The sequence below is a fragment of the Diceros bicornis genome, chromosome 3 (assembly GCF_020826845.1).
Source record: "Diceros bicornis minor isolate mBicDic1 chromosome 3, mDicBic1.mat.cur, whole genome shotgun sequence".
In the NCBI taxonomy this organism is placed as follows: domain Eukaryota; kingdom Metazoa; phylum Chordata; class Mammalia; order Perissodactyla; family Rhinocerotidae; genus Diceros; species Diceros bicornis.
The window spans coordinates 97,149,250-97,164,862 of record NC_080742.1 but is presented as its reverse complement, the minus strand read 5'-3'; the positions used below and the strand labels follow the sequence as shown (position 1 = coordinate 97,164,862).

General features: G+C 42.5%; 1 protein-coding gene and 1 long non-coding RNA gene across 3 annotated transcripts in view; one reads left to right on the top strand and one right to left on the bottom strand.

Moving 5' to 3' along the window:
- The window catches only part of PRKAG2 (protein kinase AMP-activated non-catalytic subunit gamma 2), a 274,878-nt gene extending 266,413 nt beyond the window's left edge, over positions 1-8,465 (top strand). For both annotated transcript variants that reach the window (XM_058533601.1, XM_058533595.1), the window contains exons 14-16: positions 447-593; positions 3,866-3,959; positions 7,319-8,465. In XM_058533601.1, the coding sequence (XP_058389584.1) occupies positions 447-593; positions 3,866-3,959; positions 7,319-7,350 (273 nt within the window). In that variant the 3' untranslated portion in view covers positions 7,351-8,465. The remainder of the gene's footprint in view (positions 1-446; positions 594-3,865; positions 3,960-7,318) is intronic.
- LOC131399406 (uncharacterized) lies at positions 8,401-9,610 on the bottom strand. Its single transcript, XR_009217126.1, has 2 exons — positions 9,344-9,610; positions 8,401-8,728 (listed from the first exon to the last, which is right to left on the bottom strand). It is a non-coding gene; the product is annotated as an uncharacterized LOC131399406 (long non-coding RNA).
- Positions 9,611-15,613: the final 6,003 nt, after the last annotated feature.

Below are 15,613 nucleotides of genomic sequence, written 5' to 3'. Positions count from 1 at the left end.
GATTGCTTGATCCTGGTGGGTCCTCCAAAAACTTCCTAGCAAAAACCTTGTTCCCTAAGGGAAGGCTCATAGGGGGAGACCATTCAGGCAGGTTCCCTAGCTGTATGGCACTTCTCACCCTTTACCAATGTTAGTCCACCTCTCCAAAGACTGTTCACTCAGGGGATAGAGCCTTATAGGGTCAGAAGGGGGGAATCTTCGGTAGGACGTGCAGCCAAAATTTAACAAAGTTGCTTCATAATTAAGGTACGTTTTGCGAGCTTTAATTATTATTGATAAGATGATGAAATAACAGTACTGGTGGCATGTTAGAAGCTGGTATGGTGGTACTAAATTAAGATAAACATTAATGTTTTTAAAAATCAGCTTGCTTTAAACTTACTAATTTTGGTTGTTAATGTGAATTGAAATGAAAGGATATAATTCATTCTGTTACCTTGTTACAGAACCTTGCTGCTGAAAAAACGTACAATAACTTAGATATCACCGTGACCCAGGCCCTGCAGCACCGCTCACAGTATTTCGAGGGTGTTGTGAAGTGCAGTAAGCTGGAAGTGCTGGAGACCATTGTGGATAGAATAGTGAGGGCTGAGGTGAGGCGGCTGCACCAGGGCCCTTCCCTCCTCCTCCTTCCTTCCTTCCTTCCTTCCTTCCTTCCCCCTGAGGCCGTACTGCAAATTTTGAATCCCAGGAACGGCCCGTGAAGGCAGCCTTCACGTTCAGTCAGATGGCGCGGTTCCCGTTCCAGAACCCGGCGCGTTACTTGGCACCTAGTGGGTCATCTGTAATCAGTGTTCACGGAACTGAATTGATAAGTCCTGATACATAGTTGAATCAAATACACTGGTAAGATACTTCCGTGGTTTAAAAAAATCTATGCTTAAGAAAACAAAATTCCCAAGAGCTTTAAGTTCCATTAGGGCATTTATGAATTTAAAGTTAAAAATGTGTAATTATGTGGTTTTAACAAAGTGAATGATAAGTCAGTAAAATGTATTCTGATCCTTTTTTTTTTTAAGTTAAAGTAATTTTCTCTCTTCCCACCAGTATCTCTCTCTTTCCTGATTTAGATAAATAGTAGATGGTCTAGTAACTTCATCCCCTGACCTTCAGCACTCATGTCCTCTTGTACTTTACTGCCTAGAGGGTTTTCAAGTATACTCTGCATAACACTCTAAATACAAGATGAGCAGGATCATTTTATAATGTACTAATTCAGTATGTCCACTCCCCAAATCATTTCTTTCCTTTCTTGTTAGACAGGGATAGGAATGTTATCCTGTTTATCACTTTTTAGGACTGAAGGATGCAACTGTGTTCATTCTGGAACAACCCCTAATTAGGCAAAATTAATTCATAAAGTCTGCTTTGATGCTTTTTATTATAAATACAAGAATCCAGTTCAAGAAGAAAAGTACTGGATTATTTTTTGGGCTAATAACAGGCGACCTTGACTTTCTGAAAGTGACGTATGAAGTAGTGTTTTGCATCAGAGCAAGCGCCCCATTTCAGGAGCCATCATTATAGAGACCCCCCAGCCCCACTTTATCATTGTGTTCAAGAGTCCCCCCAACCCCGGCCTCAGCTGAGGGCACTCCCCCAGCTTCCACTGTCACGGCTCTTAACATGTTTCATTAGAATCTCAGTATGAAGTCTTTTCTTTTTCTACTTGAATTTAACATCCACCGCTATTTGTTTTCCATAGGGTTTTAATTGACTTAGGAATATGTCTTAACTTTTTATTAATATCCTTAGAATTATGTCCCTTTTGAAGATCATAAGCAGAAATAAGTAAGGCATCCCTCCCTAGGTATTTATAAGGACAGTGGACATCCATATGATGGAATCCTTTATAACGATTAAAAATCATATTATAGAAGAACATTTGTTGACATGGAAAAACATTCACAATATATTGCTAAGAAAAGGTCACTTATTACACACAGTATGATTGTGTTAATATACATGCATCTGCATAGAAAAGAGACTAGACACTCACACCACAGTGTAACAGTGGCTGTTTTTGGGTGACGAGTCCTGGCTGACGTGAGGAACGTGGAGAGTGCCAGTGCTCCTCTGTGTCCCTGAGCTCGCTCGTTTGAGCACCTGGTACTGTCAGGTAGAAGAAGAAAGTAATTGGCTTGTCCTTTAAGCTCATCTGGTGAGCAATAGAAATTTCATCTACTGATGAAATATGAAATAAGTCATTGAGGAAAATAAAGATGTAATTAAATATCTTCTCAAGTTATACAGCTTGACTTTTTTCCTCATTAAAATAAGTTCTTTCACCAGATGACTCCTCACTGGGGGACAAAGACCAGCTTTTAGCTTCAGCATAGTTTGTTAGGAGAAGGATGTATGGTGACAGCGATGATTCAGTTTATTTATATGACGTAAATATCGCACTAGCATTTAGATATCTCAGACAAGGAACATTCCTAAGTTTAGACTCAGCAACAGATGACAAGAAAATATTTTTGGTAGTCATTTTTGTCTGGTAGGTCTCTAGGTGAGATGGTTTCCCCTTGACGTTCAGTAGTTCAGAAGATGGTTATTTAATTATCATTATTGAATGTTAACAACAGATTGTGTCTAGTGTAGAATATAAAGCATTCTCTGATCTTAGATGTAAACCATCATTTTAATTTATAATTATAATAAATAACTGTGTCATTATATCAGGATTATTGAAGAGGCTAAGTTTTTTTAGAGAAACTTTTAAAAGAAGTTTATGTTGATTGGCATGAGAAAGATGACAAAGTGATTTTTTTTAACCTAAAGCAAGCTATGATGTCAAAAGCATCACCAACGCAGTATCAAAACAATTTTCCCCCTCTTTCCATCTCTTTCCTGTGCCTCCTCCTACCCCATTTTGTACCAGCAGGGGGTTGACTGTTCAGTATGGAGAACAGGGTCTCCAAGGTAATCGACCGCCTGTGGGGGGCCTCAGGCCTCAGTCCTAAACGTTTTGTGTTTTTTTTTTTTTTGAGGAAGATTAGCCCTGAGCTAACATCTGTTGCCAATCCTCCTTTTTGCTGAGGAAGATTGGTCCTGGGCTAACATCCGTGCCCATCTTCCTCTACTTTATATGGGATGCCACCGCAACATGGCTTGACAAGCAGTGCATTGGTCCGCGCCCAGGATACGAACCTGCAAACCCCGGGCCGCCAAAGTACAGCGTGCGAACTCAACCGCTATACCACCGGGCCAGCCCCCTAGACCTTTTAAATCAGAGAAGCTGATGCTTTCTCACTCCTTTGCTGTATAAGGATGCTTCCTTATAGTGATCCTCAGAACATGATCCATTCATTTATAAAATACTTTTGAGTAGAAAATGAGACATGAATATAATCTATTTCACTTTATTATATTTCATTTATCCTCTGAATGTTATTCTTAATATATGAACTTCATAGAGAAAAGACACAATAAAAAATGAAAATCTAAGAACAGTGATGTGTTATTTAGTTTCAGTGCTCATTTGGACTTCCTTCCCTTGTAAAACAGCATCTGATAGTTATTAGACACTAAGATACAACTTTAAAAAATTAAAAACTGTTCAAGAGACTATTATAGCTACATTGTACTTCATGTTTTGAGTTGTATCTTTCATATATTAATATTTTGAAATTTGAAAACTCAGCAGGACGTAGCTGGCTAATTTTTCTTAAAAATAGTCAAGCAAATCAGCATTGCAGTTCGAAATTAGAGCCAAAGACCTTTATATGGTTCTACACACTGCTACTTCCTCTCATTTGTGGGACGTATGCATGGTATAGTATATGAAAGCTACTTTTTCTAATATCCATTTAAAAACTTCTTTATTTAAACTTTCACATGTCGCCTCCTTTTCTCTTGTTTGCAGGTCCATCGGCTGGTGGTAGTGAATGAAGCAGATAGCATCGTGGGTATCATTTCCCTGTCCGATATTCTGCAAGCCCTGATACTCACGCCGGCAGGTATGACTGCAGTCCTGACCTTCACCCTGAGGTGCAAGAAGCGCGGGAGGTGGAAGAGGGTACAGCAAGCAGCTGTTCATCCGCCCCCCGCAGATCACGGCCTTCTGTGCATTACCTTGTAAACATTTTCACTTTCTCTGTGGTTTTGAAGTTTTACTGTTCTACTTGGGTGACAGAGAAAAGTTCATAGAAAGTATTCTGACTCAGGAGCATCCTCTCGACGCCCCACAGTGCCTGAGTGATCGGGGATTCACTGCCATGTTCATCAGAACCTTTTCCACCGAAAAGCTAAGATCTCCTCCGTTTTGCTTTATTTTTGGTACGACACACTGGAAAATACAGGAGGGAAATTCTTTGGGTTCTAACTATTGAAACTTTTCATCTACCCTTGTTAAAAAAAAAAAAGCTTACTAGTGTTTTGAGTATATAACACAAAAGACCTAACTAAACACAAATTTTTTTCCATTAGTAGTGTATGGAAATTACATTTTTACCATGTTTACCAAATATGGTAAAATTACCATGTTTATTACCATTTTACATGTTTACCAAACAGCCTGGGTGGCTAAACTCCTTTTCTGCTTGATTCCCCGAGCAAGCCCTCAGGTCACAGTCAGGGAGCCTTCGGAGAGGGAGGAGGGGGCTTTGGAAGAGAGGAGTCGGTGTTCCTCCTGTGTCACACGTTTCATAGTGGGGTGGGCTGAAGGGGCCCAAAATCACCAGCTGTCCCTTTCTTCCCCCTTCCCACTTTTCCCCCTAACCCCCATTAAGTACGAACAGCCCAGCCTCGGGCCTCACCGACGGAGCCCAAGATGGGAGACTAAGTGACGTGCACTTTGAACTCTTAGAAGTTAAACATTAAAGTGTGTGTGTACTACAGTATTGATTTTTCTCTAGTTCAAAAATCAATCAAACTAAACTAGCTAAGACTAGTTTTGGCAATTGGCCTATAACTTAAAGATACCCACCCTAGAAGAATCTCCGCCACCAGCAGGAAACATTGCATGCGCTAGGTGAGGACATCAGGGGCGTGATTCCAGCAGAGGAGTAACTCACAGCGGCCGCAGAGCAGCAGCAGCCCCTGGGAATTGTTGGAATGCACATCGTGGAGTCCCTCCCCATATCAACTGAATCAGAAACGTAGAGATAGGGCCTGGTGCAGTCATTTTCAAATTTATTAGAGAACCTGAAACACATGATAATCTTTATAATCATGAAATATTGATAAAATGAATAAATGGATGTGAGATTGTTCATAGCATTATTTGAATTAACCAAAAACTGGAAATAATCCAAGTATCTTTGAGCAGAAGAATGGACAGACTGCATTATATTCGTCCAGTGGAATGCTTACACAGCATTGACAATGAACACACATAGCTATCTTTGACAGTGGACAAACCTCACAGACTACGTCAAGCAAAGGATCAGGAGCAGTCCCAAGAGTGGGTTTACATTTTATATACAACTGTACATCTCCTTCATGCATGTTAGGAAAGGCCTGTCTCTGGGCAGACTCATCCCCACAGGCATATAACTCAGCAACTTCAGAAAAAGATACCCCTTTTCCAGGCAGCTGGCCCTGGGCCAAGACACACAGTTTGCCCAGCAGAGTCAGGCCGCTTCTCAGCTCTCGTCTGTCCCTGCAGCCGAGATGCTTTGTGCATCACAAACGCAGAGTAAACAAGTTCTTATCCTCTCTGTGCCTTGGTGTCCCAAACCATAAGAATGAGAATGTTGGGCTGGATGAGTTTAAATTTCCATCTAGATTTGGTATTTCAAAACTTCTAAGTCATTAATGCTCCTCTGCAGGGAGGAAGCCTGTTCCACAGCTGGGATTTGAAATGTATATTACCATAGAAGTAACATTAGAAAGATAGGGATAGTTGAGTTAGAACTGTTTATAATAGAATGTGTATAACACTATTTAGGAAAATGCTCTGTGTTCCTAATAAGTGGATTATAAGTGAACGAACATTTGGAGCAGAACTCTATTGGAACGCGGGGACAGCCTCCATCCATCAGCAGCAGTTCAGATGTGCACTTAACCCGTGGCATAGCAGTTAAGTGCGTGGGCTCCGCTGCTGGCGGCCCAGGTTCGAATCCTGGGCACGCACTGACACAATGGTTATCAGGACATGCTGTGGTGGCGTCCCATATAAAGTAGAGGAAGATGGGCACGGATGTTAGCCCAGGGCCAGTCTTCCTCAGCAAAAAGAGGAGGATCAGCATCAGATGTTAGCTCAGGGCTGATCTTCCTCACCAGGGGGGAAAAAAAAAAAAAAGCACATGTGCATAGGAGACAGCATGGCATAAGCATCAAACTAGGGGTCCAGCCTGGTTAGCTCGTTCCCTGTCATCCCCTAAGAGCTGAGTGTGAGCAAGCTGCTCACCTCATTTAGCATCCGTTCCTTCAGCTGTAGAATGAGCAGGCTGATACAGGCCCTGTGGCCCTCCAAGATACTTTGAGTTGAAACCAAAAATGTGAGTGAAAGCTCTTTGTGCACAATAAGGCACCACACCCAGGACAAGCACTGGTGGGTGAATGTTTATGGAATAATCAATAAGAGGCACTTTTAGAAAGCATCCACTCTTATGTGAATAAAAGGTACCAGTGGTTATTCTTTTTACCAGATAATGGACACAACTCCTCATTATGGATACTGATTCAATATTTAACACTTTCTTTCCGAGAAAGTTTTTAGCCATAGTTCATTGTCAAACTTAGACTGTCCAGACAAACCTCAGTATCTACACATGCAGCCAATGAGGAAGCAATCTGATGGCAATAGCTACAGTTTTTTAGCCCTTTATTTTTATAGATTGATAATCTCTTTCAAAAGTGTAGTGTCTTCTGGGGTCTGATGAGAAAATAGGAGAGAAGCTGCTGTGATGAGAACAATGGTAGCTCCAGCAACCCATTTTGAAATATCCTGGCCAGATAGGGGTAGGTGTCATGTGCAGTTACCCTTAAACATGTTATAATGCTTTTTTTTTTTACATTTTTGTAAGTATGTACAACGGAAATACTTTGCATCTTCACTAATACATATTTATTTTTAAAAAATTTTAGCAGAACCCTTTTATTTTCCAAATGAAATCTTACATATTTAGAATTACAATGTGTAATATGGATTAAAAGTGTGCTGCAGTAATGCTGGTTGAGAGTGGGGAGCTGGAGCCCACCTGGTCATTCCCACTTCTCCACCTCCTGCAGCCTCTGGAACGTCCTCATAAGGCACTGCAGGGTACAGGCAGGAACCACTGAGGTGCAGAACCACTGCTACTGTGATGTAGGACATGCACAGCTGCAACATATTTTTGTTGCTTTGAAATTTTCATTTTCCCTCTGCTGACAGGTGCCAAACAGAAGGAGACGGAAACCGAATGACCGCTGTGAATGGAGAAGCCCTTGTAGGAAAACTTGAACAAAGATTCTGGGTCACGCTTTGCCTCATGAACACTGACCGTGATAGAAGAGACTGAAATGGCTGAGAATGTATATCAGGGTTTAGTGATGGGTATTTTTTCCAGTAATGTTGAAACTAAGCATAAAAAAGAAAGATTTTATGTGTTTGAAGATTCAGGCTTGCATTAAAAGACTATTTTCAGGCCTTTGTCTGAAATATTTCAAATGCTGTATGTCATTCAAGTGCACTGTGTCCTGAAATTTTATTAGTTTTCATTTCAAAGAACTCACTGGTATGTAACAGGTAATATGACATAAGGCGAGTGTATGGCATATTCAGATCTAGTGCCTTATGTCAGAACACAGCGATATGTCATCACTACTGCCCCTTGCAGCGGAGCGTGTCCCTGTGTGAAGTGACACTGTGCTGGCGTGTGACAGTCTTTGAACCTTTACCAAATCAGCTTGTTTTCATTAGATGTGTCAAACAGTTGTAATTGGAATATAAATAATTACTTTATAAAATTTTAATGACAGTTTTATGTTTAAGTGTTCTGTTCTGAACTGCAGTGTAAGCAAGACTGCTTTACAACAGCTTTATTTATTTTTACTTTGATGCAATTTTTTACACATCTTTTGGTGGGTAAACTTCACCATACCTATTAATAAACCATTGGTTGTTATTTTAAAATGGCAAATTTCTCATTATTTAAGTTTGGATCTGGAAAGGATATGACTTCTAAAAGAGCCACTGTTCGGCTTTAAAAGACGAAGTTTCTAAAAGCCTGTGTGGAAACCTGCTCTGCTGGACTGGAAACAGGCCGCGGTTATGAGGAAACGAAGTGCCGGGAAGATGTCTATTTTTTTCTTGTGTATTGAAATGTAAAATCACGATGTTTGTGTGACTGCTGATGCGATTGTTTCTGTAAATTTCATTGTGGCATATGCAGTATTGTCATGGTTGAAGAGAAACACAATGTTTCCTGATGTAAGTGCTCTGAAAATGTTGACACTGTATATATATGAGTATAGTTTGGTTTTTTGTTTTTTGGGTTTTTTTTTTTGCAGATTGAAAAATTAAAATAAATCCTACTATATACCATTTTGTTAAAGAAGTTCTTTAAAATACCATGTATTTCAGCACATAGGAATTAAAATTCTACATGCAGTTTCCCACTTAGATATTTCTCCCTGAATAAAGGAGAAAATGAATTCTCATATCCTTTCTTCTCATCATCAGAAAAAAAACCTTAATGATTTTACTCATAAACTTTATATCTCTCCATTATTAAATAGAACATATTTAATTAAAAGTTGCCACGCAGATTTTCTTGTGCTTAGGTGTCAATGTTTTCATTTCCTAGGAGGCCAGATATGAGGAAGAGCATATGATTATGTTTTCCCCATAGAAACAGTAGTGGTTGTGACTTAGGCTAATGGTAATGCTTGGGAAAAAGGAAGAAAGTCACAAAGCTGCTTAAAACAATGCAGTTTTGAAGCTCGGAGCATCTATTCTCAATCTGCCCCTTGTCTGTGAAGTGCACACAAGTGCGCACGGACTACACGATGTATAGGTGACGTGCTGTGTATCTTCTGCTTCAGAAAACAGTTTGGGGCCACTTACTTATAAAGAAATGTTAGCAGTTTCTCTTCCCATGAGGCACATGCACGTCCAGCAGGCCTCTGACCCTCTCTAACCCTTGTTAAGGGTTTTGAGTTGTGTGGACGTGTGTTTTGCACGTTGGCTTGAGTGGAGCAGCCTCGTCTAGTCATCAGACTACGACTAACGACAGTGTGTTATCCTTTAGTTTCCATCTAAAAGTTAGCATTTGTTCCCATCAAACGATAAAGGCTGGGTGATAGTGAATGTGCTTCCCAGTGTCCTAGGAATCAGAGAAGTGGCACTTAAAGAAGGCCAGGTGCAGGAAGGATTCTAGGGGAAAAGCCGTCTATCTCCTGAAAGAGAGACACCCACCTTGAAACCCTTGATGGACGAGCCTCGGGTGTCTGCAGCGTCCTCATCACTGTGAGGCTCGCCAGGACCCCGTGGGCAGTAGGCTCACTGCAATGCCATTGTGTCACCAGCAGGGACTCTGGCCCTCACACCAAGGAGGAGCTGGCAGCACCTAAAAGGATTGTTGTGAACAAATAAATGATGACTATGAAAGCAAGAGCACGTTAGAAACACCATGTCTGTTCCAGAAATGGAGGGCGTCCATTCTGTTTTGTATTCTAATCTCTAAGAAAAACATAAATTTATTAAACTGATGTTTCTTATAACATTTTCTTAGAAAAACATTTGCATGAGCAGATAGCCCTCTTAAACCAGTGGTTCTCAACCCGGGGAGATTTGGACCTTAGGGGACATTTTTGGTTGTCACCACTGGGGGTGGGAAGACGGGGTATGTGCTACCGGCATCTGGTAGGTAGAGGCCACGGATGCTGCAAAACCTACACTGCACAGGACAGTGCCCCCACAACCAAGAGTATCCAGCCCAGGATGTCAGTGGTGTTGAGGTTAGAAACGCTGCCCTCAACAATTAGAATCTTCTGGGCATTTTGATTATATTTGTTACTTCCTAACTGAATCCACCTGTCTTTGGAAGAAAAATTCAGCAGGCAGCCTTTCCGGGCAAGGGGATGATGGAAATAACCCACAGGTGAATTCCATAGGTCCCTGTGACCCTTGTCACAATTTCCTTCCAAAGCATTTTCACCAAAAAGAGGATTTTGCTTTGCATAATAGCACTCTCAGGAGAAAATTCCTACCCATAGGGAAATACTTGGAAAGTAAATTTTACTCATTTTATTTTCGTAAAGAAATCTAGAACAGGCTCCAAAATTGTTTTTCACATAAAATTACCTGCAAAGCCAGCATAGTTGTAAGTCTACATAGAGAGCATGCTCAAAACACCTTCACATGAAACCCCTGAAATTCCCTCATTGTGGACAGCCCCATCTTATTTCTTGGACTAAACACACTGCATTAAAATTTACCTTTAGGTGTCGACCTAAGCAAGGACATAGTAAAATTATCATTCAGCTCTCAAAGCATACTGAGGCTCCTTCCTGCAGGGAGGTCGGGAAGAAAATCAGGTACCCAGTTCTCTCTAGACATCTCTGCACTTTAAGTGCTGAACTCGCTGGAACCCCGCTCTGACTTCACGTGTGTGTGTCTCCCTGGAAAACCTGCATCGAAATCCCTGGATTTCATTTGAGACCAGAGCCCCAAGGGGCACCCATGTCTAGTATGTTGGAGACAGAGGATTGGCCTCGTGGCGGTTTCTACTCACCAATGTCAGGAACTCATAACAACTGGCCCTCTCCCACTGCTCCCCGGCCTTTGGTAGACAAAAGAGTGGTCAACACCACAACGAATCTGAGAGAATGCAGGTAAACACATCCGCCACAGGCCCTGGGGCCCCTCACTCATTCCAGCTCGCCCTGATCCCGGTGGGCATTGGAGGAAGAAATGCTTCCTAGCCTCCTCCAGGTGCCAAACTGCTCACTCTCAGCTGAGCTCCCGTGGTCTTAAGAACAGGCCCCTTCCCTTTCTTCATACCTCTTCTCAATTGTGCCCCCAAGGCCTGTGAGGAATAAGAAAAGGCCCCAAACCCTGCCCTGTGCGGCTTATGGACATGGCCTCAGCCACAAAGACCAAGTGGGAACCTCACACTACTGCCCTTGAGGCCAGCCGACTTCCTGGCCAGCAAGATCTGAGGGGGGACAGCATCTCTCCTACCTTTCCTCACTGTACACCTGAGGGCCTCCTTGCTTTTGCAACCCTTAGAACATGCTTCCTGGCCTACAAGGCCGGCCCTGGCTGTGGGATCAGCTGTCTGCTGGCTCCAGGGCCTCCCCCTGCCCCGCCAGGGGGAGGGGAGAGGTCGCGCTCGGCTCAGCCTTAACCTCTATGGACAGCCCCAGCCCTGAGCTCCAAGGTCGGGGCTTCCCTGCCCACCGGACACCTCCACCCAAACCCCCGCGGGCGCCTCACCCACGTGGGACTCACCGTCTTCACACACGAAGCAGAGACGCGGGAAACCTCTGAACCTTCTGTGAGCCTTTTAATCCTCCTTCTCTCCTCCCCGCCCCTTGAAAAGACAACATAAAATGGCAGCGTTTCTGACAAAGCTTTCGAACGCATTCAGATGGGTAAGCCCAAAAAGGCGACCCTTCCAGCTACACTCGTCGGAGTCGTTAAATTGCGTGTTTAAACCAGACATCTAATCAGCTCCTTTCACTGCTCGGAAGCCATCAGCGGCCCCACTGCCTACAGGGTCAAGCCCGACCTGCTCGGTGGGGGATGAGGCCCTTCACCGCCACCCGGATAGGACTCCCAGGCCGTCTCCTCAGCCCCTGAGCCCCTCCCCACTTCCTTAAAGCACCGCCCCTCCACACCTGCCCACCAACCCGAGCTGGTCCCCACCTGCCCCCTACCTACAGAAACGCAACTCCTCTCTCACGGCCACATCAAATCTCACTTCCCACCCCGCAAGCAGACGCCCCCTTCCTCTGTGCCGCACGTGACTGTGACACGCTGAGCCATCCTTACCTCAAGTGCGTGTGCCACTCTGCCTCCTGCCTGGCTGGCAAGAGCGGCGCGTGGAACCACGCGGCGTCTCGAGTCAGATTTGCTTCTCAGCACCGCCTTGTGCTAGCAGGAAACGGTTGTAAAACCCCTCCCCGTTCTTAGCCTGGGTTTCCCCGCTGTAAAGTTGTTGAGAGGGATAAATATATATACGTACACATACTGTTATATGGAAGGGCGCTCCGTAACGCTAAAGGGCTGTACAGATGTCAGCATCAGGCGTTGTCATGGTGGATGCGGTGGTCACCCCAGTCCCACAAGGAAGGTAACAAGATCTTATTCATCTCCATACTCTCGCCCTGGCAAGTCTCCTACACCTGGTAGGTGCTTCATGAATGTTTGTCCAACGTTTGACGAGTGGTTGGCAAAGGCCAGTACACCTACTAGGTTCGTGGGGCTCGTGAAATGCTCCGGTCACACGAAGCTTTTCCCTCTAAATTGCCGGTTTATTTGATAAAGTTAGAGAGATGCCACAGAATATGGAGCATCATCTACAAATTCAGAGGCAGCCCTCTTCTCTGTCTTAAGCCTTAACATTTGAGGGCAGACACAGGGCTCCCGGAAGGAGATGCAGAAGGAAGGCTTCTGCGGGCCAGTGTTGCTCCTTTGCTAATAACACAAAGGGCACTGCCCTATCAGAGACAGCACCCGAGGTCAGAGAGCTGCCCTCACGTGACCGTCGAGAGCACAGCACAACACAACAGACCCCGTGTGAAGGGAGCTCCCTTCCTTTGTGAGGAGAATGGAGAAAGGACACCAACACTGCTCAGAGAGAAAAATGAGACTGGGGTCAGGAGGAGCTGGGAGTAGAAAAGACCGGAAAGACACGAGGGTAGAGACAGCCCCTGACACTTGCATGGAAGGAGCAGGGGACTCGATGAGCTCACTCCTGACCCTCTTAAAATCCAGAAGCAGCCACCCCATGGTATTCTGAGAATTCCCAGGTACCTTCTTTCTTTGCTCCTTGTCTCTTTTTGTTAGCTGGCACAATTTCCAGAAACTTCCAAAAAACCCTGTTTGAGAAACAGCCCCTGGGCAGATTGATTAGCATGACAAAGCTAGGTACTGAGTACGTGTTTGAAATGTTCCATAAATAAAAAATTGTTTTTAAAACTTTACAAAAAAATGTTTACAAAAGTAAACAGTTTGCCTTCCTTTTAAAGTAACTTTATCTTAACCTGGACATATTAAAATTAAAATAAGTGATAGAAAAGACAAAGCTAAGAATCAAAATACACACGAGATTTTTCAAATGGCGACAGAGATTTATTTTCTGGTACCTTGAAATGCATCTATTAGAAATAGAGCAGGCTACTATTATTAGCAATTGACAGGGTAACCATATTATAGATTTCAGACGTCTTAACACAACACTTGGTAATGAATAATTTAGATTTGTTCATTATACCTTTGCACCTGAAAGTTCTATTTTTTATGCTATAAATTAGTTGACCCAAATGTTTTTTAAAATAGGTTTTTAAAAAAAAGTGTAAACAGTTTCTAAAGAACAGTGTGTCCTTTCTTCTATTATTTGCAAATTGCCTGGGAGAAAGAATGCTCCCCACCTCTGTTTGTGAAACTAAAGTGATAGTGTAAGCAAGCCCAGGAGCACAGCTGGCAGGACAGTGAAGCGACAGAGGGCTCCCGTCCAGGAGCTCCATCAGCAGTCGGTCCTCCCGCATTTTCAAGTGGGGGTCACTGGATGAAAGAACACACTGACCGGGGCAGGGGGACCCCCCCCTCCTCCTCCTCATCCATCACTTCCCCCAGCCCCTTGCTCGGGTCCCTGTGAGCCCACAAAACGGGGCTAGCCCACAGCCTCTTGACGGTCTGCGCCTCCCGCTTCCTGCCCTCCTCGTCCAGCCTGGATGCCAACGTCCATGCCTAGACACCACAATCCCCGTACCCCTCTCCTCCTGAAAAAGTCCCATCCCTGGATGACCCCACGCACCGCCTTGGCAGACCCCAGCTGTCACTTCATTTGCTTAGTTTTCCATCATCTAGCGTTAATTCATCTTCAAACTCTCCACGAGAAATGCTCCTCTCCTCACACTGAGTTCAAAAACATGAGGTAACCCATCTGTTTCCTTCTTCTCAGAGACATCCCTCCTGGGCCTTGCCATCCTCCTGCTTCAGTCTGGACCAGTGACTTTTCTAGAACTGCTGTCCAGCCAGACGCTTGTCAATTTTATGAGTCCTTTCCAAAACCAACATTTTACTTTGTTGATATTAAATTTTTTCTTTTCTATCTCTTTAATTTCAGCTCTTTAGTTATCCTTCTTTCTGCTTTCCTTGAATTTATTCTGTTCTTAGCCTAACCTCTTAAATATGTCACTAAGCTCATTAACATTCAGCCTTTTACTGTTGTTCTAATGTAAGCATTTAAGGTTAAAAATGTCCCTTTTATGGCATCCCATAGCTTTGCAGTGTTTATTTGCAGTATTTTTATCATTCAGTTGAAATATTTTCTAATTTGCTTTATGATTTTTTTGACCCATGAAATATGTATATTTCCTATGTCCCAAATGCACGAGGTTCTCTATGTTTTTGTTATTGATTTCTAACTTAATTGCATTGTGGTCAGAGAATGTGGTCAATATGAGAAATTCTTGGAAATTTGTTGAGACCTGCTTTATGACCCACTACATGGTCAGTTTTCATAAATGGCTTATATGTGCTTGCAAAGAATATATTTCTTTTCATTTTTTGACAGCAATGTCCTATAGGTGGTCATTAAACAAGTTTGTTTATTCTGCTCTTCAAATCTTTCCTGTCCTTACTGACTTTCAAAACTATTTCACTATTCAAAAACTATTTCACTATAGTTACTGAAAGAAAGGTATTAAAATGTCCTGTATGATTTCTATTTCTCCTTGTAGTTCTGTCAAGTTTTGCTTAATATATTTTGCATGAATGAATGTTATTGGCTGCAAAAAGGTTTAGAATTGTGATATATTCCTGGTGAATTAAACCTTTTATAATTATTTAGAGACTCTCTATCCATAATGGTTTTGCTTTAAAACCTATTTTGTTTTATATCAATACAGCATCACAGATTTTCTTTTGGTCAGTATTTGGTATATCCTTTTCCAATTTTTACTTTCAATTTTTCTGTATAATAATTACGTTTTAGATATGTCTCTTGTAATAATCATATGGATTTTTTCTTTTTAAATCCAGTCTCTCAATTTTTGTCTTTAGACTAGAACATTTAGGTCCATTTGTTATAACTACTAATATATTTGTATTTTGTGTTTGTGTTTTCTATTTGCATGGCTTTCTTTTATGTTTCTTTTTCCCTCCTTTTTTTCCTCATTCCACTCCATTTCTTATTCCATTTTTCCCCTTCTACTATTTGGAATTTTTGCATATTTCATCACTATCTCAAACAGATAGGGACTCCAGAAAATTTAACTATCATGCCATTATCCCCACTGAACAAAATTAACAAAAATCCCTTAATATCATGTAATATCTCCGTTTTCAAACACCCCCAATGTAACACACATTTGGTGTGTTCATATCAGAATCGAAACAAGATCCACACGTTGGATTTGGTTGATTTCCCTCTCAGGTCTCTTTTAACCTATCAGAGTTCTCTACCTCCCCCTCCTTTTCCCATGTCCTTATTGTTGAAGAAATCGGGATGAGTAT